Source organism: Sardina pilchardus, chromosome 15, assembly GCF_963854185.1.
Source record: "Sardina pilchardus chromosome 15, fSarPil1.1, whole genome shotgun sequence".
NCBI classification, from domain to species: Eukaryota; Metazoa; Chordata; class Actinopteri; order Clupeiformes; family Clupeidae; genus Sardina; species Sardina pilchardus.
This window is the reverse complement of record NC_085008.1, coordinates 9200614-9226416: the sequence shown is the minus strand read 5'-3', so window position 1 is coordinate 9226416 and position 25803 is coordinate 9200614. Positions and strand designations below refer to the sequence as shown.

At 44.6% G+C, this 25803-nt stretch overlaps 2 protein-coding genes across 2 annotated transcripts in view; both read left to right on the top strand.

Moving 5' to 3' along the window:
• The first annotated feature begins 651 nt into the window (after positions 1-651).
• On the top strand, positions 652-3980 carry dr1 (down-regulator of transcription 1). The gene is made up of 4 exons (XM_062556157.1): positions 652-796; positions 1331-1554; positions 1908-2071; positions 2556-3980. The coding sequence occupies exons 2-4, from the start codon at positions 1335-1337 to the stop codon at positions 2700-2702; spliced, it is 531 nt and encodes a 176-aa protein (XP_062412141.1). The 5' UTR covers positions 652-796; positions 1331-1334; the 3' UTR covers positions 2703-3980.
• Positions 3981-5256: 1276 nt separating this feature from the next.
• gng12b (guanine nucleotide binding protein (G protein), gamma 12b) overlaps positions 5257-25803 on the top strand; it is a 49642-nt gene continuing 29095 nt past the window's right edge. Inside the window, exons 1-2 of the mRNA XM_062555368.1 lie at positions 5257-5545; positions 20047-20109. The gene's annotated coding sequence lies outside the window, so the exon portion shown is untranslated. The remainder of the gene's footprint in view (positions 5546-20046; positions 20110-25803) is intronic.

Genomic DNA, 25803 nt, shown 5'->3' with positions numbered 1-25803 from the left:
GCATGATATGGCAGCTATCAGACATCAGGTATGACATACTATGGTTAGCCTGGGTGTTTTCAAATACTTCTATAGTTTGTGTCGCACCTGTCTGAGAAGATTTTTTTATGGATATGGATAATAGGCTATGTTCTTAGTTTCTATGCCAGTGTATAAAATTAAATTGAATTGAACTGAATTTTACTCTGATTTTATCAAATATTGTTGGATACAATTATTTTGCGGCGTCTTATTTTATGTGGCCCCTGAAAACCCAGTGATTTTTCCATCCGGCCCTCTTGGTACTGAAGTTGAATAGCCCTGGCCTAGTCGATCAAGCATACAGTAAACGTCTTGCATTGGGTGGCCTACAAACTCAACAAGCCCTGGCATGGCATAACACTAAGCACACAACACATAAACTGAAGGCTATACCAAGTGCACCATGGAGAAAACAAATTCTAGGCCTATCAAGTTTTATTCGATCAGTGCGTTGTGATGATATAGCCTAGCCATTACTTACCGTTACAATAGGCATAATGATGACAAAATAAGCGTTCAGAGAATTAACGCCTCCTCTTATCAATCAGTCCTGATTGGTTAATGAGCTCCAAAAGATGCTGAAAAACACATGAGCACAGCTGTTGTGAAGTTGCCCTGTCCCGACCCTACGAGCGCAAGCGGGTGTTGTAGGTAGACTTCGAGAGGGCGGAGACAACGCCTTGGAGAACGCCCTCTGTCACCCCGGGTCGTCGTGCATTGTGGGACTGTTTCCGGGGGAGATTTCGCCAACGCTATTCTGGCTGACATCATGGAAGTAATGAATTAAATGTTTTATGTAGTGACGGAAGTGCAGTTTAGTGTCTTTATCAAGACGACGCACAATTTCAGCGAAAGTGTTTCTTTCATTAAAAAGCACGAGAAAATGCTACCGACAGCACGTTGTACTAATTAACTTGCAAGATAGTCATGTCCACAAAAGCGCAGCCCAGCAGTGCCGTTGTGTGCTAGTGGAGTGGTAGCAAGCTAGCTAGCCAATCAGCTAGCATAGCTTATGGTAGGCTAGCAAGCAAGTTTTTAGAACTCTTTAATTTGGTGTGTGTGTTGTTTTAAGGTCGTGTCACATTCCACCTCGGTAGTATCCTGCAGAAAATAGGGTTTGGAATATTTTTAAACGTGTATTCAGAAAAAGCCGGGGACTCCAAGAAGCATTAACGGTTGCTAATGTTAGCTTGCTAACAAGCTCAGCTGCCTCTATTGAAAGGCCGTTGCGAACCTCCCACTAGCACCAGTGAGAGTAACGTCTCACTCTATTTTGTCTTATTGTGACTTTTTCAACAAACGGTATTAGAAAGATGGCCTCATCATCAGGGAACGACGACGACTTGACCATTCCGAGGGCAGCCATCAACAAAATGATAAAGGAAACTCTCCCTAACGTACGGGTAGCAAACGATGCCAGGGAGCTTGTAGTGAATTGTTGCACAGAATTTATTCATCTGATTTCCTCGGAGGCTAATGAAATATGCAACAAGTCCGAGAAGAAGACCATATCTCCCGAACATGTCATCAACGGTGAGTGCATGGAAATAATTATCTTATCAGTCGCTTGCTGTTATTTAAGTTATCTTGTACGACAATCTCGGTGTACCACGTCATCCCCGTCTTTACAACAGTTACCGGCCATTATAACCATAACACAAGTCAACGTAACAGTCAGTATAAGAAGGCCATTTAATACTATTGTATCTGAACATGTACTCCATCACTGGGCTATCTGCTGGATTAAGTACGAACATCTGCGGATTGGAATAAGTGAAGTGTAGATGGACACACCCACCTTGACATGACAGGTGTAACTTACAGGTTATTCGTGGTCTGCAAGCTGTGGACTTCGTCGTCATTCCTCCCTGTTTTATTTCATGCAGCACTTGAAAGCCTGGGCTTTGGGTCCTACATCGCGGAAGTCAAAGATGTTCTGCAGGAGTGTAAATCGGTAGCGCTTAAAAGGAGAAAAGCAAGCTCCCGCCTGGAGAACCTCGGCATTCCCGAAGAAGAGTTACTACGTCAGCAACAAGAACTGTTCGCGAAAGTAAGAATCATCAGCAACTACTGCTTATCAGGGTTAAATGCTGTAGCCTAGCAGTCATTGCTCGACCAGATGATTGTATCTTGATGGTTGAGCACACGTGTTGCATGAAGGGTCACTTGCATGCCTGTCATTGTCATGCTTTTAAACTATAGGCCTTTGATTAACATGCAATCACACGAGGAGCGGAATTAGTTGTCTACCATGTGAAAGTTTGGGCTGCATCCTCGAATCCGCGGCCATATTAGTGGTGAACTGAAGTGACCAGTGATTAACCTGTTGGTACACATTTTAAAGTAAATTGGATCACCAGTGTTATGTTCTGCCTTTCCCTTCAGTGGCTGCATGCAACCATGGCTTTACTTGTGTGTTAGTGCATCTATCATTTTACCTGTCTCTGTCTGTATGTATTCATGTAACTGGGCATTAGGTTTGATCCTGTTTTTATTGTTTGTTTGTGTGTGTGTGTGTGTGTGTGTGTGTCCAGGCACGGCAGCAGCAGGCAGAGCTGGCCCAGCAGGAGTGGCTGCAGATGCAGCAGGCGGCCCAGCAGGCCCAGCTGGAGGCAGCGTCAGCCAGCGCGGCCCAGCAGGCCGGCTCCTCCCAGGACGAGGATGAGGAGGACGACATGTGAGGGAGAGGCAGAATGAAAGGAAGAGAAAAAGAGAGAAAAGAGATGCACACTCGTCTGTCCTCTGGTCTGCCTGGGCGAGCAGAGGCATCTGCAGTGTTTGTGGACAACTCCTCCCCCTCCCCCCTCTCCTCCCTTCCCCTCTCCTCTCCTCTCCCTCTTCCCCCTCCGACAAGCCCCAGAGACATTCGCAATCCAGAATGAGCAGTATACACTTACATAGATGTTTCCTTTTTTAAGACGAAAAAAAATGTTAAATTGTTTGGGGCTTACACGTGGCCCTTTTAGATAATTGTTCGTGTTACTTGTTAACCCTGACAAACCAGACAGTCAAAGCTCTCTTTCCACAGCCATTCTTTTTTTCATGTTTTGTTTAATTATTTACTTTTAACAATTGGCCCATGCTATCTCGTTTGGATTTGTCAGATGTTTAAACATGGAATTCTCACGCATTATATGGGATGCAAAGAGAAACGATTTATGGAAATATTTGTTCCTGAACTGTTCCTTGCTGAGTATGTACAAGATGAGTGTTTAAACTCTTGTACTGCCTCTTTTAGGTTGATTGTATAATTGTTCCTCAAATGTTATTTTTGTAATGTTCAGCGAGAAATATTTTCTAAGGGTGTCTTACTGACTCCTTGAATAGGCATTTGGGGGATTGGGGATAGTTTTGTTTGTTTTTGTTCTCTCCTTTTTATAGGAACAGCTCCTCATCCTTGTCTTGCTCAGTGGATAATACAGATATTATTTCCAAAACACATTTGGAGTTTTATTTGTTAACATAAGCTGTTCATTGCTTTTTTTTGGGATAATTTTAGTTAATTGAAGGTGTAAGTAGGTTGAGGCTTTTATCTTCCTAATGTTCAGTACAGTGTTGCTATTAAAAGATATTCTCTTTCTCACCCCTAGTACCAAAGACAGGAGAGAGGCTTAACCCCCCTCAGTTACCAGACAGAGTAAAGCAAAATACCGATAGTGTTTGACTTCTGTATAGAATTCAATGGCTTTGTTGCGGACAGTACCCAAGTTTGTGCACATAGAGACACACACACACACACACACAAAATGGTTAGTGACTTTCACTTTGTACAATGTTTTGATATCTGAGCAGTTGTTTTTTTCCCCAGGTGCGATGTGTAAAAGTTGCGTTGTGAATGTGTGGTGAATTCTTAACTTGTGATGATTGGTTATCTCTAGTTGAAGTGTGTTCACATGGCTTCTCAGAAGCCGTAAGCTGTATTCTCTAAGCAATAAAGTAAAACTGTTTTATAGTCACAAGCTATCCCAATATGATTTTCTCCCTCTGCCCCATTTGAATACGAAATTTGCAATTCGATTCAGTGTTTTCTTATTTAGAAAGATTTCAGCATGTAGAGTTTGTGGGAGGAAATTGACATAGAACAAAGGCTTTGCCTATTTGTTTCAGCAACCAACAAGCATGAATGAGGCTGACCCGTTCACCCCTGTTTTGTTCTGTGGTTTGCTTATGTACAATGTCTTTCAATGAGATCCCTACGGTTAAGATTTCAAGGACCCATTGCCATTCAATTTAATTTTCATGATGTTCTTTTGTCATAGGTTAAATGGTCAAGTGTATTATAACAGATGTAGGGGGGAGGACAGACACAGAATTTCTTGTGTTGTAGAGACATGGTTGCATAAGTGCATTGTCAGGCATGTTCTTTCTAAGCGACTCTTGGTGCTATGATTATCTCGCTTAAGAAACCAACTGTCAGAAACGTTGATGTTGCCTTACTAGAGCACAATGCTACCATCCCTGTCTATCTATCACCACATCATGTACATAATGTAGAATTCATGATTAAAATGTTTGCACAATGAGTCCAGTTACTCAAGATGATACTAGCAATAGTGTCTAATTTGTGCAGCAGTGTATGAGTATGAAAGTGATACCAAATAAAAAAAAAATGCAATGTGTCATGTAATGGTATGCTGGCCAACATTTATATTCTAAATAGATTGTTCCATTGATATTTTAAGCTTAGATCGCCCTCTGGTGGTCATCAAAAGATGAATTGCTTTAAAACATTTTTCTCACCCGTCTCCCCAAACCATAGCCTGGGTGAACCTAGAAGTGGACTGTTGTTTACCGTATGTTGATTTTAGCCAGGGTACTACCTATACTATTGATCTGTAATAGGCCTATATTCTCTCTGCTCTGGAGAACATGTTTGTCCTGCTTTCTTGACTGTTCAGTTAGGGTTTCAGACCTTCAAGGAAAGGTCTCTTCACAGTCCACAATGAGATACATAGGCTTAACCTCAAGCTTTAATAAAGGTCACACCTTACTGGTTGTTTGTATACAATAAAGCCGTATCATCTCCTAAAGAAACCCTGTTGTGGCCAGTTGTACATGCAAATAATCACTGTTGAAAAGAATATATAAAGGCTATAATAAGCATTAGTCTAAGCATTTGTCATTGTTGTGGAGAAAACAGAATGAACAGGGGCTGACAGACAGAGGGCGCCCAGGATATGAGAAAGAACAAAATCATGAAACTGCTTAACTCAAGTCCTCAGACCTTCCCACCATTCCATGTTGCCTATTCAGTCTGCCGATAGTGGAAGGTCGTCCCTCTTGATCACTAGCCGTGTCGAGAAAGGAGTTTAACTTGTCAAATGCAGACGGTCAACATTTACGTAGAAAAAAGTCGGAAGAACCTCGCATATTAAAGAATTAATATCCAACATATTCCACGAAGACTCAGCGAGTCCCACTGTTGTCACAGACCACAAAGTCCTGTATTTTTCAGAAACAGTTCGTTCGAAGGCTGAACCGATCACGCCGTTTCTCTTTTTTTCTTTGGTGGAAGTGAGGTCAGGTGAGTGTTCTGATGTTTCTACTAGTTGTGAATGTAAATAACATTTCATAAACGTTTTTTAAACGAAGTTCCGTTTGACTGAAATGTAATTTCATGACATAGCCTAACAGACTTCGGTAGACATAACGTGTCATTATCGGTTATGGGTGTTTTCCTCACTTGCAACAACATGTTTCTGTAGTTTTTGTTCGTCTGTTCCGTTTATCCCAATGGCCACTGCTGTATTATGCTGCTAAAACTGTTCTTAATGATTTGAATAACTAACCAACATGTTGCAAAAACGGAAACATTCAGTCCTGAATGCTGTTAACATAGCCTACATTAAAATCATAATGCTACCCTCGGTTCTTACACTTGAAGAGGTAGTAACAATTGCCAAGGAATCTTCTGGATTTAACTACAGTGAATATGAACGGTCTATAAACAGTGGCTGAAAGTTGGCTGAAAATGAAAAGAAAGGGCCTGTATTGGATAGTCTACAATAGGCCTATTACCTATACTGTTGAAGATGGTCAGCAAGCATCCACTGTAGGCTATTTAGCAATTTTGTAACCATGTAAAAAAACCCTCATTGCTTTTTGTTTGTGTTTTTTTTTGTGCTTGAGAGACTGCATTCTGCTTGCCACTTAATTGTGATTATATTCTCATCTTCTGTTAAAGTCTGACCATGAACTTTTGTGAATGATTTGCTTAGATGTGTGAGGCGCTCCTTTAATTATGTTGAGTGTGCAGAAATAATGTCCATCAGCAAAGTACACAGAGGTGGCTCTCTGAAAAGGTACAAGGGAAGCTGGACTAATTTGAAGAGCTTTGTGTCTGTGCAAGATGTGAAATGTTACTCTGAGGCCCATTTTGGCCCACCAGCAACATAATCGAAGTGACCATATGTTTCTAGTAAGTTGTTAGATATCTACATTTGAATATAGAAATTACTTTCCATTCATTCAAGGAATGAAAACCCAGATTTTAGCTAGGATAAACATCTACAAAAAAACCTGTTGAGTTGTTAATTGGTTGGAGATTGAAAGAGGCTGCATTGCACTCCTGTTTAGCCAACCCATGTGGACTATGTGTACTGTAGATTGATTTACTTAATTGGATGCAGAAGGGAAATTGCGGTGTTGCAGCCGCAATTTACATAAATCATCAAACGCAGAACTTCCACATCTCTTAACCAAGTGTAGAGACTCCAAACCAGAGCCAGCCCTCCTAATCAGCTTGTTTAGTGTCTTAGTGTCACTGGCACTGATGTTGCAGCCCCAACAGATATGTAACATCTTGCTGCACACATTAACATTTTCTGACGAAGTAGAGCCGCTTCTGACCCTTCCGTTAGACAGCCTATAGTAGTTTGGCAAGCCTGCATACTAGTTTATCTAGTAATTCACACAGAGATCCTCCGCTCCTCTCAGTCTTGAAATACCTCTGTCACCAGGGTCTGCCAGTGTACGAGTGAGAGAGAGAGAGAGAGACAGAGAGAAATGACTGTTTTCCCTCAGCTGACTGTGAGAGCCTTACGGTTGATTTGTTATCGTTGGTTGTGGCTCCTTCTGTATGGATCCTAATTGTTTTTGGTTGTGTGGAGCGGGACGTGGACCCAGTTTTTTGTCTGCTTGTCACTGTATATCAGTGGGAAAATGGCCCATTAGTGGAGTGATGCTCTCAGCTGGTCCATTGATGAGGACACTTGGCCATGCCGTTCTGTGTGTGTGTGTGTCTGTGTGACTATGTCTGTGTGTGTGTGCATATGGATGCTGATGTGAAATACCATCGCTGTTATGTCTGTGATGCTAACTGTTTTACTGTAAAATCTGTTAGCTGCAGAGTATTACTCTGAATCATCTGTGGAATGGATTTGCTTTCCAGTGAATGTTGCCTTTCCAGTCTGAGCCAGTTCTCTCCCTCATTGTGCCTGGTCTGTGTTCACATTCCACTCTGGTGGAACGTGAATGAGTGCCACAGCTTTCCCGTGCCAGTAAGTCCTCTTGTAACCCCTAAGGCTGTTGCTTTGGTGTTTGCCACTAAGCAAATACCTCTAGATACACAACGCAATGAAACAGTTAATGTCCCCCTCTCTTTCACTTCCAAGACACAGAGCAACCAGTAGATGCCATCTAATAGATGATAAGTGCACTGAAAGATGGAAGGGCTGAACTTATGAACACTTTTAGACTTTTACTTTTTCAGTAGGGGTGCAACGGATCATCATTGATCCGTGATCCGTTCGGATCAGTATCTTCGGTTCGGCACACACATGATCCGCGGATTGATTTATAATAATTATTAATAATAATGTCCGTGTGTTCTTTTGAAGTAACATGCGTGTCCACCAGGCATGCTTCTAGTCCCTCCCTGCTCTGCTCCCCTGGCCTGCCTGCGCGTCTTTTCTGCTCTCACACACGTTATTAGCGGTCATGCCAACCAGCAATACATGGCTGCTAGTTTAAGTGCTGATGTGGCTGCATAGCAGCAACACAATAATAGCCTAATATCAAGTTCGTTTGTGCACACTTACATCTCAAGTTTGTTGCGCACCTACCTATGCTATGATATTTAGGTAATTTAGGCTTAGCCTACTGTTGGGTTCAATGTCAGCAATAAGCTACGCAACATTGGCTAACTTGTACATCTGGAGATAGCTTGCTCACTAAAATCATAAAGGAGCATTGCAAGACACTCATCTCTTTTATGATCCCAGAAAGATTTTCTTCGACTTGTTAGTTTTATTAACATGTATTTTATCTAATGAAATATCCTTGTCGTCATGCACTATATCCAACTTATTTTCTCAAGAATAAAACCGTGAGACTGAAGCCTAATTACCCTCACGTATTTCTTAAAGCGACAGGGACTCAATTACACACACCTCCTATGCGCACTCCTCCACACCACATTAAAGATAGCTCAGTAGGCCTACACAAATGACTAAACATTTGTAGCTACTAGTAAATATGCAGATTGTGTGTGGAGGGTCAAGCAGAATCTTGGATGGCCACTGGTGTGAATCACACAATATTCAATATAAGGTGATTAAACACCAAATCAACTAAAATTGTAAAAAAGCATCAAAAAAGTCATTCTTGACTTAGTATCGGTATCGAAACAATAATTTTGGTATCGTGACAACACTAGCCTACTTTAAACACATGCTGAAAGTGCTTGAGCCACGTTACAACATCCCGTCAAAGACAAAACTATGTTTATTTGTCTTGTCTTGTCTTTTTTTTTTTTTTGCTGATCCGAAAAATGATCCGATCCGTGACTCTTGATCCGAGGAACGATCCGAACCGTGACTTTTTCGATCCGTTGCACCCCTATTTTTCAGTCATTTCAAAAAGTGTTTCTTCAATGTTGCTCAGGCAAATACAAGAAATAGGATTGAAGTATATTATTTTATACTTTCATTGCATACTTAGCATGCCCTTATTACTTGAAGTTAATGTTAAGCAGTTCTTTCTTGGAAGCTGACATTGTGCTGGAAAGCCCATTTCGTGTTCAATGCCAAGTGTCCACTTGCCTGGGGGTGGTGAGGGCAGAATGTCCATTTTTGGGCGAACTGTCTCTTTAACACAGACTGACAGTGAGTTGAGTCTTCATAATGAGTGGAAGATCAGCTGTTCTCACCCCCCCCACACCCCCCAACTACCACCACCAAACACCACCACTATCGCCAACAACGTGTCAGTCTCTCACCACCAGAAGATTTTTTTCTCACTCCCTCTCTCTTCCCCCCACCCCAAATCTCCCCCGCGCTCCCTAGCTGGTAATGACGTGGAACTGGGCCCTGTTGCCTAGCTACAGTGTGTGAACCCCAGTGTGGGTCTATCTCGTGAGCTGGTGCCTCTCCCTCTGGCTGCCTCCTCTACTTCGGTTTCACACTAGCCCCAGGGGAGCTGGAGTCTGCATCACCACCAGCCCAATAAAAAAGACCATCGCACCCCTACCAATATGCCCCCCCCCATACACACAATCATTACAACCACCACTACTCCTCTCAGCGCACACACATACACACACACACACCAACACACCAACATCACCAGCTAAATAAAAGCATAACTTCTTGCCCCTCCCAGTATGTACCCTCATCATAGTTCGCGAATCTCATTCATACCACCAGCCCAATAAAGATACACCTCCTTTCACCCACCCAAGCTCCAACCATCGACCACCACGACAGCTCCATCCACCAAAACCCACTCCCAAGACTGTGTCGAAGAAGGTAAAACGAGAAGAGCTCGTCCTTCTGCTTTGGATTTGGCTGGCAGCCCTGCCATCTCCATCATGCACTGAGTGGATTAGAGTGCTGGAGTTATTGCAAAGTTCATCTGCTACGCTGCTCTTGTCCCCAGCTACATCAACGACTGCCAGGTCGGTCATGTTTGCACCCTAATGGACTGCATTACCAGCAGTCAGTACAGCTGCACTGACAGACTGTGCTGGGGGTCTCCCTGTGTAATGCCTTGGCTTGAAGCCTAGTATTGGCAACATTTAATCTACTTCGTGAGAAGCTTGTTTTGGTGTTCACTGAGTCTCATGTCTTTTTCTTCTTGGTTTGAAGAATGACTGTTAGTGAAGTTTTGGTATTTATGGTCTTGGCTCTCAGCAGGTCACCACAAGCGCTCTAATGATGAGCAAACCTTTGATATCCTTCGCCATGACAGAACTTGCCACGACCATACAAGTCATCTTGGATCCACCCTACGTGGAACTTGCAACTCCCATACAAGTCATCTTGGATCCTGCGTGCGTGTGTGTGTGTGTGTGTGTGTGTGTGTGTGTGTGTGTGTGTGTGTGTGTGTGTGTGTGTGTGTGTGTGTGTGTGTGTGTGTGTGTGTGTGTGTGTGTGTGTGTGTGTGTGTGTGTGTGTGTGTGTGTGTGTGTGTGTGTGTGTGTGTGTGTGTGTCTGTGTCTGTGATGAGGCATGTCAGCTGGATGTGGACGCCGTGTGCTGGCCTTGTGATTGCTGCCTGTCTCTGCCCCTATCAGCGTCAGCCGTGTGAGGTGCTACATGATGGCCCTGCTGTACCCGCCCCAACCCGCGTCCTGGCCCTGGGCATTGACCCTTCTGCCTACTTTCCATTTCTCTCTCTCTCTCTTTCCTACTGTCTCTCCCTCTCTCCTTAATATTCTCTCTCTCCCTCTCTCTTTCCTACTGTTTCCTACTGTTTCTCCCTCCCCCCTTAGTATTCGCTCTCTCACCCTCTCTCTTTCCTATTGTTTTCCCTCTCTCCTTAATATTCTCTCTCCCTCTCTCTTTCCTGTTCTCTCTCTTTTCTATCTATCTTGTCTTGTCCTTATTCCCCTCCTCCTTTCTCTCTCTCTCTCTCTCCATTTACCCTGTCTCTTTCCATTGTTCTTCCTTTGTATTTCTCTCTCCCTTTCTCTCTCTACTTTCTCCCTTTCTCTCTCCCTCTCTGTCTTTTTCTTTTTCTCTCAGGGACATGCTTCAACCACACATCCTACCCCAGGACACAAGGACATGCTGACGCACGACACATTCTGTCACTGTAGCATGAAGTGTGTGTGTGTGTGTGTGTGTGTGTGTGTGTGTGTGTGTGTGTGTGTGTGTGTGTGTGTGTGTGTGTGTGTGTGTGTGTGTGTGTGTGTGTGTGTGTGTGTGTGTGTGTGTGTGTGTGTGTGTGTGTGTGTGTGTGTGTGTGTGTGTGTGTGTGTGTGTGTGTGTTGGCCATTGTAATGGTGTGACCCTGTAGATGTGTCCACTCATCCAGCCTTTCCCTCTCTTCTTCTGATCCTCTGTCTGGAGGTTGGTGCTGTCATGTCTACCTGTAAGTTCCAGTGTGCTGTGGTCTTCGAGGGTCTGTTGGGTTAGTGCTAACTTTCCAACAGCAAGCCTCTTGGTGGCCATATTGCTGTGTTAAGTCCGAACAGCCCAGTCAGACACCATGTTGGGAGACTTGCACTGGGCGAGAGAACACTGGAGACTAGTGCTGTTCAGTGGAGGTGACTGGGACAAACAGCCTCTCACCATATTGGAGGGTTGATGAGCCCAGCTTTGCTAGAACCCAAAGCTGTCAAGAGATTTAAGCATAAAAGGATAGAATCACTAGAATATGTTATAGACCTTGGCTATAGCTGCTAATGAATTATTTAGTCATTGCAGAAGGGTGCTGTACAAGACATGATCATATAACCTTGGCTGTTGCCCTTTCACCTTTTCTACAAGGTAGAAGCACACCATGATTGTCAGAGGCTCTGTTCTCACAGTGATGATGGCCACAGTTTTAACATGGGCTCCTCTGTCAGCATTAAACACTGATACTGGTTAGGGCTAACTTCGCCCCTCTTTATGGCCTGATGGTCCTTGGTTTCACCATTCCAATCCTTACTGGCACTGGTTGGGATTACACGAGAGTTGAGGTTGCTGTGCCAACGGAGGTGAGTAGATGAGATGGAGAAGCTCAGCTGGCCTTATCTCGTTTGTGTCCGTGGTGACAGGAGCCTCCCATTCAAGGAGGCAGGTCATTAATAAGCCCTGGCTGATGTGTTTTTTTGTTTAGGTTTCTCTCTCTCTCTCTCTCTCTCTCTCTCTCTCTCTTTCTTTCTTTCTTTCTTTCTTTCTTTCATTCCCTCTCTTTCTTTCTTTCTTTCTTTCTTTATTTCTCTTTGTGTGTGCTGGCCTTTTCTCCTGATTAGGTAATGTTGGCTAATTTACTCACTGGGCTTGTGGTATATGTAGTTTGGGAAGCTGGGGAGAGTCTCTCTCCCAGCTGATTTGCTGTATGCAGAAAGGGCATGATGAATGGCTGGATTGTGTTTGAGGAGAAGGTAGAGGTGGAAAGCAGTAATGCTCAGGTGTCGTGCTCAGGCTAGTCCACTGGCGGATGTAAACCACTCTGTCCCTCCCAGATTGAGCAGAATCAGGGCCATGATGACGCTGTGGGATCGTTGAGAGCGAAAAAAAACATAAAGCTAGAATCGAATAGGCCCTCTGTGATGTGTCCTTGCACATGTGAAACACAAAGTAAAGAAAGCCTTCCTTTAATCTGTTTGAAGACTGCCATTTTCTCACTTGCGTCACACGCCGTCACGGTCGTTCTCATGGGCGACGAAACAACATGCCCGAATTTGCCAGACAGACGTAGTCGTAGGCGACTGCACGGGGCTGTGACGTCCGTGTGAGCTCCTTACTACCAATCTGCTCAACACCCATTCAGCACCACGTGTGGCCTCTGTTGTGAAACATAGCTGAAAATTGCTTCCATTCCCTCAGGATAGTATTTAAGGGGTGAGGGGGATTTTGTGTGTGTGTGCGCACATGCTTGTGTGTGTGTCTGTGTGTAATCCACAGGGAGTGGTTTCTGAGTGGGCTAGTGTGAGAGTGGTGGTGATGTGGGCTATTTGTGGAAACAGGTCTTGGTGTTTCATTGGTCCTGGTGACACTGGTGGTGGTTGCCATACAAAAGGCTGTCACTGTGAAGAGCCTGATTGTTCTGCGTGTGGGTGTGTGTGTGTGTGTGTGTGTGTGTGTGTGTGTGTGTGTTTGTTTGTGTGTGTTTGTGTGTGTGTAATTGCCATGGTCACATCATTGCCAGCCGTCTGATTCTTGACAGCAAGTCACTCAGGAGGACGCACACAGAAGCACCATCTGCGCTCAGGAAGCTCCTTAAATGCAGAGAACGTAGAGAAGTCATTACCGTACATTAGGAACCCTACGCTTAGTCCGCCCTGTTTCCATTCTGTCCTTGGATGAGGTACATTTGGCTTTCCAGTCAAAATGGCATCGTTGAGCCGTGGCAAGCATTACTTATCTGTGGTGCATGAATTTTCAACCAAGTGTGTGTATTTTGATTTGTTTTTAGATGTTCTCTATATAATGTAATCACTCATTTCAGGGTCATTCCACCTCAATTCAACGGATTTTAGAGAAAATTTCTGCTTGACCATCTCAGATTTGCTTCAAACTTTTACCATCTAAAGAGTAACCATTTAAACTAACTTAGCCAAAATATTAGATTGGTATACCTAATACATCCAGAGAAAAACATTTTTGAACATGGTACCCCCCTTCTGATTTTTGGCACATTGGCGCCCTCATCTAAATCTGCAGCAAAGTTCAGATGTCATTATCTCAAAAAGTTTTCAAGCTAAAGACTTCAAATTTTCTGTGAATAATGATTTCTACGTATAGATTCCACATATTCATTGGTAAGCCGTATGTGTTGACACTGACTGTGTTTCAATCTTGTGAAATCAGAAGAAAAATTGCAGATTTTTTTCACATCCCCACATTGGGTGCCCCATTACACAATTTACAAACAAAATGTTTGGCACATGGTTATGTCTCTCTACAGAAATGTTTAAGCTGTTTTTGAAAAAGTAATTAAGAGGTGTCTATATTGCTTTTTTGTTGGAAGTATTGTAACACAAAACTGAAAAATAATCAATTTGGATGATATTGTATCTCCCCATTACAGAGGTATGACAAGCTATACCAATGAATTGAGCACATCTCCAGAAAGAGTATGGAATGGGCTTTCAGACTGCGAAATTTCAAGATGGTATTATGGCTATGGTTATTGAAATGTTATTTTTTAAAATATTGGTCTACTATAACAGCACATTGCTGATATCACTAAATAGTGACATCTAGTGGCATTAAATAGTGGCAGCAGCAATTTATTTAGGAAATACAGGAAATATTTTATTAGTTCATCACCCAGCAAGTAAATGAAAAAATAAATGTTTAACAGAATAAGACATAAACATCTGATACTTAGGAATAAGACAAGGATTATGAAATCATGAAATAATAGTACAAAAACAACACTAATTGTTGTAATAGACCAACATTTAAAAAAAATAAATTTAAATAACTGCAGCCATAATACCATCTTGAAATTTCACAGTCTGAAAGCCCATTGCATACTCTTTCTGGAGATGTGTTCAATTCATTGGTATAGCTTGTCATACCTCTGTAATGGGGAGATACAATATCATCCAAATTGATTATTTTTCAGTTTTGTGTTACAATACTTCCAACAAAAAAGCAATAGACACCTCTTAATTACTTTTTCAAAGACAGCTTAAACACTTCTGTAGAGAGACATAACCATTTGCCAAACATTTTGTTTATAAATTGTGTAATGGTGCACCCAATGTGGGGGTTTGAAAAAAATCTGCAATTTTTCTTCTGATTTCACAAGATTGAAACACAGTCAGTATCAACACATACGGCCTACGAATTAATATGTGGAACCTATACGTAGCAATCATTATTCACAGAAAATTTGAAGTCTTTAGCTTGAAAACTTTTTGAGATAATGACATCTGAACTTTGCTGCAGATTTAGATGAGGGCGCCAATGTGCCAAAAATCAGAAGGGGGGTACCATGTTCAAAAATGTTTTTCTCTGGATGTATTAGGTATACCAATCTAATATTTTGGCTAAGTTCGTTTAAATGGTTACTCTTTAGGTGGTAAAATTTTGAAGGAAATCTGAGATGGTCAAGCAGAAGGCATTTGTTGAATTGAGGTGGAATGACCCTTCAGTCTTTGTATTGTGAATGCAACTGTCAGTGTGTGGTGCATCCTTACAGTATTTCATCTCTATTGAAAACAATTCCCTTCTGTCATCTTAGGAAATAAACACACAACAATGAGGCATGCATCAGGAAGTTCAATGAAGGATTCAGGAATATAATGTCCGTAACACTGCTTTGAGATCCCATTTAATGTTAAAAAAAAAAAAAACAAGCAACGTTTCAGGCCCACTGGGTCTTCTTCAGGCAAAATCAATCATTTTTAATTTCTTTTATTGAAGCAAGTTCCATTTGTCCTGCACCTGCCCAAAGGTGTGATGTGCACACAATTACTCTTTTTGATGCATCAGGAAGTTATCATGATGGCACAACAATGCCTGTCACGCTCTCCTCTCTATCTGATTGGTTGCGCAGGTAGAGCAGGCGGGCTCAGTGCTGGCCTGTTGAACTCTGACCCTGACCGGTCCTTCTGGCCAAAAGAGCCTGCTCATAGGTCTCTGCGGTTCCCTTGGAAACCGGTCTTTTCTGCTGTGCTGGCCTATTTCTGGAGTCATTTGCCTTCATCAAAGCCAAAGCCCCTCACTGTTACACATCACAAGCTCTGTGAGGTCAAAAGGGCACTCTTTGGGAGTGTGTTTGCAATGATTAGTTCCATTATTTTAAAATCATGGCTTCCCCTCCCTGGTTGCCTAATATCCCGGCCCTTCTGCGTAATTCACCAGAGGCGCTGAAAAATCCCCCCCATCAGATTAACTCCCGGGGGGGGGGGATCGAGGCGGTCTTTGGATGTGCCAGTCGCTCCACTGGGCACTCCCTTGTGTGAGAGGCTTTTGCACTTTGTCTGCGGCGTGCCCAGTGTGCGCTGGGATTACATGTTTAGTCCTATTATGTGCGCCACCAGAGAGCTCATTCATTAGCACGGCACCAACTCTCAGTGGAGCCTTCTCTCTCTCTCTCGCTCGCTCGCTTTCCCTCTCTCTCTCTCTCTCTCTCTGACTCTCTCTCTCTCTCTCTCGCTCGCTCGCTTTCTCTCTCTCTCTCTCTCTCTCTGACTCTCGCTCTTTTTTTGTTCACCTCTCTTTCCTTCTCTCATCCCCTCCCTATCAATCTCTTTTACTGTTTTAAATGCACTTTTCTCCCTCTCCCTCTGTCTCTGTCTCTCTCTCGTATACACATACACACGTACTCTGACTCACATTTACTCGTTCTCTCTCAACCCCAGTAGTTCTGAGACTCTCTTTCTCTCTCTATCTTTCTCTCTGCTCCAGCCTTAGACAGCCATTGGCCCTGAGAACAGGCGCTCTCAGCCCAGTCTCGTTTATCACCTCCACAGAGGCGGCCGTCCAGTGACGTACAGCACGGACACAAGCCATTAATTACAGAGACACAGGAGGGTCCCGCTGGCCAACGACCGACTGACGGAGGTGTCTCGCCGGTCTGTGTCGAGCGGCTCGAGTTTCGCACATGATGGATGTCCGGAGTGGTAAGATTGCCCCCGGGCAGCCGCAGCATGGCGTGCCCCCCCCCCCCCCCGAGTAGCGATGCGACGGCACGGCTCTCCCAGCTGTCCCTGTCACCTGAGAACCAGTCAGCAGGCGCGCTCGAGGGGGTGTTACACAAGGCTGGACGCTTGCTCGGGAGACAACAGAGGTCAGCCAGCGTCAGCCGCACAGCGGCTCAGGAACCACCCAGACGCAAGCCATCAGACGCAGCCTGGCTCCGGGCGCCAGTCTGATGCACTCTTAATGAGGGGTCAAGAGAGGATGTGCTGGTTGTCTTGTGGACAAACCAAGCCGTCCTCCCGCTTCCCTGCTTTGCCCCCGGCGGGCTCTAAAGACGGCACGCGCTGTTGCTCACTCTCCCGACTGGAGTCATGGCAAACACGAGGCGGCCGAGGAAAGCAACCGGTTACCTAGCAACTGTAGAAGACCGTAGGTAATAAAACATTTCAACACCTCAGTCGTGGCCAGAGCGGGAACTTGACATCAGAGCGGGCGCTAGCTCTGCTCAGCGTCCAGTAGAATTCCAAATGGGGCCCTGGCCGGCCGGCTGGCCCGGGCAAACAAATGTGATTAGAGGTAAATACACGGCTAGATGGTCCATCTCGGAGCGAGGCGAGGCGTATCGATGGAGCTGGCCGGGCCTCTCTGGCATCGCTCCGATCTCTGTGGGTTATAAATAGACAGTGGGGGGCTTTGTTGTGACCATGCTGTGGAGTCTGATGCTGCTGGTTTGCCTGCTGCCTGGTTTGCGCAGGCGTAAGCACCAGCGTTTGTTTGGTGTAAACGTGACCTGTAGGACACAGCTCGGCACCTCACTCCTCCACCGCGCACTCTTCTGTTCCGCTCTAATCTCCGCTCATCTCTGTGCTCCTATGGACACCAGAGCAGTTTAACTGGAATTGAACCATCCCAGACAACAAGCTGAGGATATGCTGATTTCCAGTGTTTTTTCTTTCTACCTTTGTGATTAAAACGGTGTATGAGTAGTATTACATATATGTGTTTGGAAATAAAAATGTATTGGAATTGTTCTGTGTTTTTCTGTCATCTGTGAGTTTTGAGGGGGGGGGGGGGGGTGTCTGGACACTATCTGGCTTCAGGTAGCCACAGAATAAGGGAAGTTGGACTTTGCCTTATACTTTATGACTTAATGTTTCAATAGAGCATTTTGCAAGGATTGCTCTCTCTCTCTCTCTCTCTCTTGCGTGCGCGCACACTCTCGCTCTCCCTCATCTCCATGACGAGTTTCCTGCCTGTTGCCTAGCGATCCATATACCCGCATTTGGCCCCGCCGCGACTCAGCCTGGTGGCTGCTTGTTTTGTTCAGTCACCCAGATTCCAGTCATTGGGTCCCTGGAGCATTCAGGGGGTTGCCGGCTTCTCATGTCTAACCGTTTGTGTTTCCGTGCTCATGCTCATGGATGCCACGCTCGCTTATGGCCAGTGGTCTATCAAAATGCACATCTCATCTCCTCCAATGGAGTTAGTGAAGGGCCATTTGCTCCAGCCTCACCCCACATGAAGGACATGCGTCCCCTTAGGCTTGGATTTCAGCCCTGCATTTCTCTGTAAAACACACTGCATTGTTCCTCTTCCCTGGTTCTCCCTAGCTTTTCCTTTCCAGGAATTTCATAATGATTGTGTATGCGTGTGTGCGTGTGTGTGTATATGTGTGTATACTATAGGTGTGTATAGGAGAGTGTTTGTGTACATTTTCTACAGGCCAGGATTTTCTTCAGCGATCAGAATGTCTTTGTGGAATATTATCTGATTTCAGAAGCAGTGAGATCTAGGCTTGTACTCACAACTGCTGTTGACGTGGTGGTGGTGGTGGTGGTGGTGCTGGTGTGTGCTTATGTGTGTGAGTGTGTGCTTATGTCCCTGTCACTCCAGTAAATAAGCCTCTACTATCCATCAGCTCTGCCCTTACACAAGCTGTCTCCGTGAACCTGCATGTCTGTTGCTTAGCAATACCCATGTCAAGACCCTGGCCGAGGTCCTTTTTTTCGAGCAGACTAATACATTTCACATTAAGTGCTGATAAATGTTCAGAGGCTACATTTCCACGGCGAGCATTGACTTTTTCAGACGAGGGCTGCAGAAGGACTCCATTCGAGGTTTTGACTCACTCTCAGGCTTGTTTGGGATCTGCCTGAATCACAGAGTGCGTCACTTCTCATTAACATTTACAGGCCAGTTACCAGAAAACAATTGACTCAGACTTGACCGTGAGTTTTGACACACACACACACACACACACACACACACACACACACACACACATACTCTTGTGGAGGCAGGAACTAATGTAACTCCAGCATGCGTTTGTCACTTCAGGCCCCCTCCCCTTAACACTAAGAGCCGGTTTCCTGTATGTGATTCAGAGAACTTTAGTGGAGATTTCCACTGAAGAAAAGGACCAGGCTTAATCCATGTATGGGGAAACCATTCCTAACAGTGTTAAAAGTGCTATAATGTCTGACTGACAGACTCAAAAACTCCTTCTCTCGACCCCAGCTGTGGCGCAACTGGCTGGAGCACCTGCACCGTACACCGGCGACCAGGGTTCGACTCCCGGCCCGTGGTCCTTTCCGGATCCCATCCCTGCTCTCTCCCCCATTCACTTCCTGTCTCTCTCCGCTGTTCAATCAATGAAGGCATAAAAAGCCCCCCCAAAAAATCCTTCTCTCATGTCACCATCATATTGTCTCTCACGAAAAACTAATGAGCCGTGGCCTGGACTGACCTTAGCCAAGGTGATCTCCATCTGACCGGGGCTGTTTCAATCAGCTCAGCTCAGCGCTCTAAATCGTTTTTCTGGGAAGATGGGAGTTGTGCTCGGGCTGAAGCGGTGCCTCCCTTCCTCTATGCGCTACACACCAGGAACATTTTTGGACATTCCTGATGCACTGTGGGCAGTGTGGCTGGCGGAGAGCTCAGGAAGCCCTGACCAGGAGGAGCCGTTAGACGTGCCGTAAACGGGCTAACGTTTCCGGCCTCTCTCTACCCCCCCAAGTCTCCCTCTCTCTGTGTTTTCTGTGGATGTTTGGTGGCTGGCTTTAGTTTACACCACAGTGGCTAGGAGGACGAGGTCTGACTGGTTTCACTGGAATGCAGTGAAAACACACACACACACACACACACACACACACACACACACACACACACGCGCGCGCACACACACATACACACACACACAGAGGCATACACCCAGTCTGTGACTCCACCTGTGTGTGTGTGTATGTGTGTGGTTGCGCTTCCTCAAACCTCCGCCTCACTTTGACTCAGCATGTGGTTTGAAGGGCTTGAGGGTCATTGCTAGCTATGACCTCTGTGATAAACCCTAACCCTAACTCTAAACTGCTGACTAGAGGTTGAATTCCATATGAAGCCTTGTAGCGTGGCATGATGAAGCTTAGGAACTGCGTGGATCTCCTTATAACACAAACAGGTTCTAACAGGTCTCTTTCTTTCTCTCCCTCTCTCTCACTTTTAGGTTCCTCCTGCATCTTAACTGAATCTGTGCATCCAGAGCACTTCCCAACCGCCGAAGATCAAGGTTGGTCATATTGTTTGTGTCTTAGCTTGTGTAATACGCTGTCGATGTCGACGTTATGCAACAAGCAATTATCTCAATTACTTGACTTCAATGCTGCTTCGCTTTGAACCCAGTGACCTCTAACTGAAACATTTCAAATAGAGATTGTTGTTATGGAAGTGAAATGAGCAATGAAAGTGTCAAATGGCAATAAGAACGCCAGACCTCCTCAAGACCTCCTCAAGGCCTCCAGATTCATCAGCTCTCACTGTTTTATGATCTGTGTGAATATCGTCACCACACCCACCACAAAAACACACTCCTGCCGGATACACAGTATGAAAGTCTCCTCCCATGGCTTACTATGTAAAAACAGGTTTGAATTGTCTCGATGTATAAAACATATTTAAGCATGCAATACAGTAACATGTGGCTAGTTAGTTAGCATGCTAGTTTACCTCATTATGGTGTTGAATGAGACGGCTCTGGTACATTGCTTGTCTAAGCACCTAGCAGCACCAGTGATGCGACTGAATGGGCTTCAGTGTAAGTCACTTCTGCGTATCTCTTCATACACGTTGAACCAGACCTGCCAATTGGAGAGCTCACTCACACCGTCCCACACCACGTCACAGGAAGTGTTCATGATTGAGGCCCTCTCTGTAGTTCGGTCTGACCTGTCATTTAGGGGCTGCAAGCCACATGTGCCATTCACAGAAACGGCAAGTGATGTTAGGACATCAAGTGTGATCAACCTTTACTGTAGTTTGGTGGGTTCATCAGAAAAAGCACATTACGAATCCCCTCACCAGGAAATGAAATTTGACACTGGGGTTTCAGCAGTGGTGTAGTCTACGTGATATGCGGGACTAGCCCGCTACAGCTAACTGGACTACACCACTGGGTTTCAGCTGATCAGCAAAGTGATATAATAAATCAATTTGTCAACTTGAGCTGGTGATATAGACCCTCACCTCCTGATAAATTAAGCCTGAGCCCTAAACATCTGAAATAATTGAGTTCATCTGAAAGAAGGGATAACATTTCAGTCAATTTGCTTTTTGTCAACCACAAGGACAAGACCAGGCTTTTATTGAGAAGGTAGAGGAGGTGGGGGAGTCTTGCACTTCTATTACCAGGAAGTGCTCCCCATTCTGCTCAAACGAAGGCAAAATTTGAACCGCAGCTGGCCCAGGTCAGGGCCAGCATGTTTCCAAAGTCAGCAGCAATTTCTTGTCCGTGCCCTCAATCACTCTGCATCCTCTTTGATGTGATGTAACGGTCTTAGTCCATCTCTTCCCCTCCACGGCTTGAGCGCTTGTCTCTGCCTGGTAACAGTGGACATATGTTTGTGGTTTGTCTCATTAGGAAATGGACTTGGTGCCCCCCTTTATTGTGGACTAGGCCTTTGTGAAGTGATCAGATGACATCCTTGACTAACAACATCAATTATGCATGGTTTAGGAGCATAAACCTCCTCTCAAAATCCTTTTCTTAGCAACGTTGGTGATGAGACACTGTCCTCTTGTGGTAACTTGAAGTATTGCACAGGCAGTTGGGATGTGGATTATTGTTAAGTTGTGGTGTCCATATTCAAAAGTATTTCTTATCTGTTTTAAAGGACCCAGATCAACTGCAGACCTGCCACTACCTAGTTCTCAGTCCTCATAGCTGTTGGTTGAATGATGCTTTGTCTGTCATTGAATGATGAACTTAATGTGAATGAATGCAGACTGTATGACACAAGTGGTCATGTGATTGATAGCTGAAAAGACAACTGGTTCCTTTATATGATTGATGAGGTAGCAGCCTTTTCCCTTTGATGTTGCAAATAGATCAGTCAGTGTCTTTCACACACATGGCAAAGTCTCAGAGGTTTCTCTCAGTCTCAGAAAGTCTTTGGCCTTGCATGAAATTAGCTGATGTGACCTTTGTCCCAGATTTTTTGGCACTGGCCCCCCTCCAGATTAACAGAAGAACCAAGGCCCATATTTCTCCTCTGTTGTATCTGGCCGGAATGAGGGACTTTCCACTGCTGTGATTCATTTATCTCGTCAGTGAAGATATTGGTGATGTCACCTGCCGTGTGACTGCTGAGTCATCGGCTGTGTACAGTGCGCTTTTATAAAGTATAGTATTTTTGAACATTTTTGAAAAATGTTCGTACATACCCTGATGAAGACCAAGTGTGGTCGAAACATGTTGCCGTTTTCCATAGCCAGATTTAAATAAAGGCTTTTTAATTATACCTTCCTCCATCACCATTCCTGGAGTGCCTGGACTCTTCTCCTTATTATGTATTTTTGAACTTTCAAATTTAATTACCTCCGCTAAGGAGGTTGTTTTCATTGGGGTTTGTTTGTTTGTTGGTTTGTTTGTTGGTTTGTTTGTCTGTCTGTTTGTTTGCAAGATAGCTCATAAAGTTATGGATGGATTTCGATGACATTTTCAGAGGTCTGAAATGACCCAAGGAAAACGATTACATTTTGTGATCCGTATCACCGTCTGGATGCAGGAGGCGGTTATGTGTTCGCTTGGCGGAGGTTTGCGCTCTCTGAGTGCTTTTCTAGTTCTCTCTTGTGTTAAAGGTGCTCTAAGCGATGTTGTGCGGTTTCTAAGCTAAAATATTTTTGTCACATACAGCAAACATCACCTCGCCATCCACTAGCTGCCTGTGCACTGAAAACACGGTCTCTGTGGACAGCCCATGCTCCAAAAAATCAACAAAAACAACGTTCAGCCTGGACCATATAACAAACTGTTCTGGCCGATCATGAGATTGCACGTTTAGGAGAGTTTCAGTTGCAAAGGAGGGAGTAGCAAGCTAGCTCTCTGTTTAGTTTGAGCGTGAACAAAAGTGGTGTTACCTAACATGGCTTAAAGCACCTTTATAAGTTTCTTCTTTATTATAGCATCATTCATTTATTCTATTTACTTCCAGTGACAGCTTTCCCTTTTGCTTTCTCTGAATATACAAAGATGTCGCATAATCCATTATATGTTACTGGGAAGTCTCTTCGAGGCTGAAATTTTGTTCAACTAAGACACTATAGTTTGAAGATTGGAATTTCATAACATCAGCATCAAACTTGCCATATCACTTTGCAAACAGTAGCCTATATATTCATGTCATGTAAGTATTCTATTGAATTTAGTTATTTAGCATATGGAGGTAATTAGTGTGTAAAAGGCCACTTTTTCATTTAGGACTAACTACATGGAATGGAATTGTGTTAGGATGATAATGTCTAGCTGACATCTGTAGGCCATCCGACTCGCCCACAGATGGCGCTATTGAGCTTAGCTCTGCACCTACAGGGTGGCAATAACTGCTGTTACTGAACAAAAGAAAGTCTCAGGATGGGTGAAACCCATTGGTCAGACATTTTTCCTATTACCCACCCCAGACATTTCCTTTGATTTGTAATGTTCACACAATGAACAATGGAGTGTCTGATGGTGTTAACTTCACAATACTTCACAATAGTGCAGTGAGACTCTGATGTATCTGTCCAGCCGTCCAACTACAACACAAGGCAATTAGGGAGAGAGAGGCGAGATGCCATGTGTTGAGTGCAGAATGCACATGTGGGAATTCAAATGGAACTTGAATTTTAGATGGCCAGTCTTCCCGTATAATTATTGAGACACAAAAAGACACAACCTACGATGCAAAAGATAGATAGATGTGCCAGTGCAGTATGCTGACAGCAAAAACGATACCCTCCGATTCTGCAGGATGACCATGTGGTGAATGCTCTGAATGATTGAGTGAATCAGAAAACATGGGAAGTAGCATGTCCTGCAGGACACATTTACAGCAAGTTCCCTCATTCTCAAGAAATGGCACCACCCCTTCTGCAGAACTCATGAGCTGGGCAATCGGCATGCCTCTGCAGATAGCAGGCGTTGCCTTTTCTAATGAATAATGATTAATATGCTCCGGGCTTTGTATAGGGTATTTATTGTATTTCTGCTCTCTGATCCCATGGCTGTACAATCTCTCTCAGAACTCTGTGTTCGTACACAGGGAATTGCACATATATATGTTGTAACATTTTCATGCAACCGTGTGGTTAATACATCCTCCTTCCATTTCCTCCACCTGCTGTGTGTGTGTGTGTGTGTGTGTGTGTGTGTGTGTGTGTGTGTGTGTGTGTGTGTGAGAGAGAGAGAGAGGTATTCTGAATGTGTGCTGCTGTACTTGGCTGAAGAGTTGTGCTGATTAGAATCAGCTGGTTGAAGTGAATGGTTGGCACAGATATTTGGTTGGACTTTTACTCTCTGAAGCCGGTATTTCCCACCTCTGGTGTTCTTCTCTGGGCCCTACCAGTGCTAGTGAGCTGTAAGTCCGCATTAGCAGGACTGCTGGCTCCACAGGTGTGGTACAATGACTCTCTATAACACTCTGGGACAGGTGTTGCACGCATCCCAGGCAGCTACCAATCTAGCCCCCCCATCAGTCCACCACTTAGATCTCGGATGAAGCCAAGGCTTGTTCTGCTCCCAGAGAGTCCCCCCCTGCGCCCTCCCCAGCCTTACTAAAAGCAACACTAAAAAGTTTTTTTATACCTTAAAATAATGTTTCCAAAATGATTTTAGTGGTTCATCAACTCATAACAGGGTGAATTGCACCTCCGCATTTGCTTCACGACCCTGTATCGGTTATAACCGCACTATGTAAGTTTACAAGATCGGGTAGTGGATCTGTAGTACGATGGAATGAGCCATAAGAAACTACAAAAAAATCGTGCAACATACTCCACCTTGTTGCTGGATAAAAAAATAGCATGCGTGCGACAGAGGAAAAGTGCTTTGAAAGTGTTGCTTTAAAAACCTACTGCACCTACTACTCCCATCTCCCCAGCCCCAGCCCCAGTGTTCACCTCCTGCACGTGCTCACTATCTCTGGGGCAAGGGGCCCTCTTATACCTGGGGCCCTGCAGATGTCTTGGCTCCCAGGGACAATGGAATGTTGTGTGTCCAGCCTTCAGTAGCCCCACTGCCCTCCGTCAGCGCCCTCCCCTCTCTCTCTCTGGCCCCGTGCTTCATATTTGGTCAGCTTGTTCTTCATCATAACTGCACCCAGACTGTGCGTCACGCATGCTGCAATAATATTCTTTATAAAGGCTTGCAGGACAGTTTGGTGTGATAACACATTGAGCATTGCATAGTGTTTTTGTGGGTATCAGTTCGGGTGAAATGGGCGGGACTGTGAACTAGACGAGTCCCTCGCAAAAAGCAGAAAGACGCACTTCGCTTTCCCGCAACCTCACTGCATGTGCCTTTGGTTACCCAACTGTTTCCTGAGAGTCTGTGACTCTGTGTGTGGTCAAGTTTTAGCAGTATTGTGCGTAAAACCTTGCGTATGAGCGTGTGTGTGTACTTCAGCTTTAGTAAGTGGAAGGAAGTGTGTGTGTGTGTGTGTGTTTGTGTGTGTGTGTTTGTATGTGTGTGGGTGTGTGTAAGTGTAAGAATCCCTTGTGGAATTTCTGGCCAAACTCTCGCAGTTTCTGTCCGGATCCCAGGAGGTGTGGGAAAAAATGTGCTCTTCACCGGAGCGACAAAAGCTCCCAGGCTCAGTTTCACCCCAGCCCTTTGTGTGTGTGTGCGTGTGTGTGTGAGAGAGAGAAAGAGTCTCATCCTCTCACCCTTTCTCCGGTTTACCGCTCTCCTCTCGCCATTGGCACCCCTGCACAGTCCACGTTGCATAAT

Coding starts and splice junctions, on each gene's coding strand:
- dr1 (XM_062556157.1), top strand. CDS start 1,335: ATGGCCTCATCATCAGGGAACGACGACGACTTGACCATTCCGAGGGCA. Junction 1,555..1,907: donor TCCCGAACATGTCATCAACG/GTGAGTGCATGG, acceptor TATTTCATGCAG/CACTTGAAAGCCTGGGCTTT. Junction 2,072..2,555: donor AACAAGAACTGTTCGCGAAA/GTAAGAATCATC, acceptor GTGTGTGTCCAG/GCACGGCAGCAGCAGGCAGA.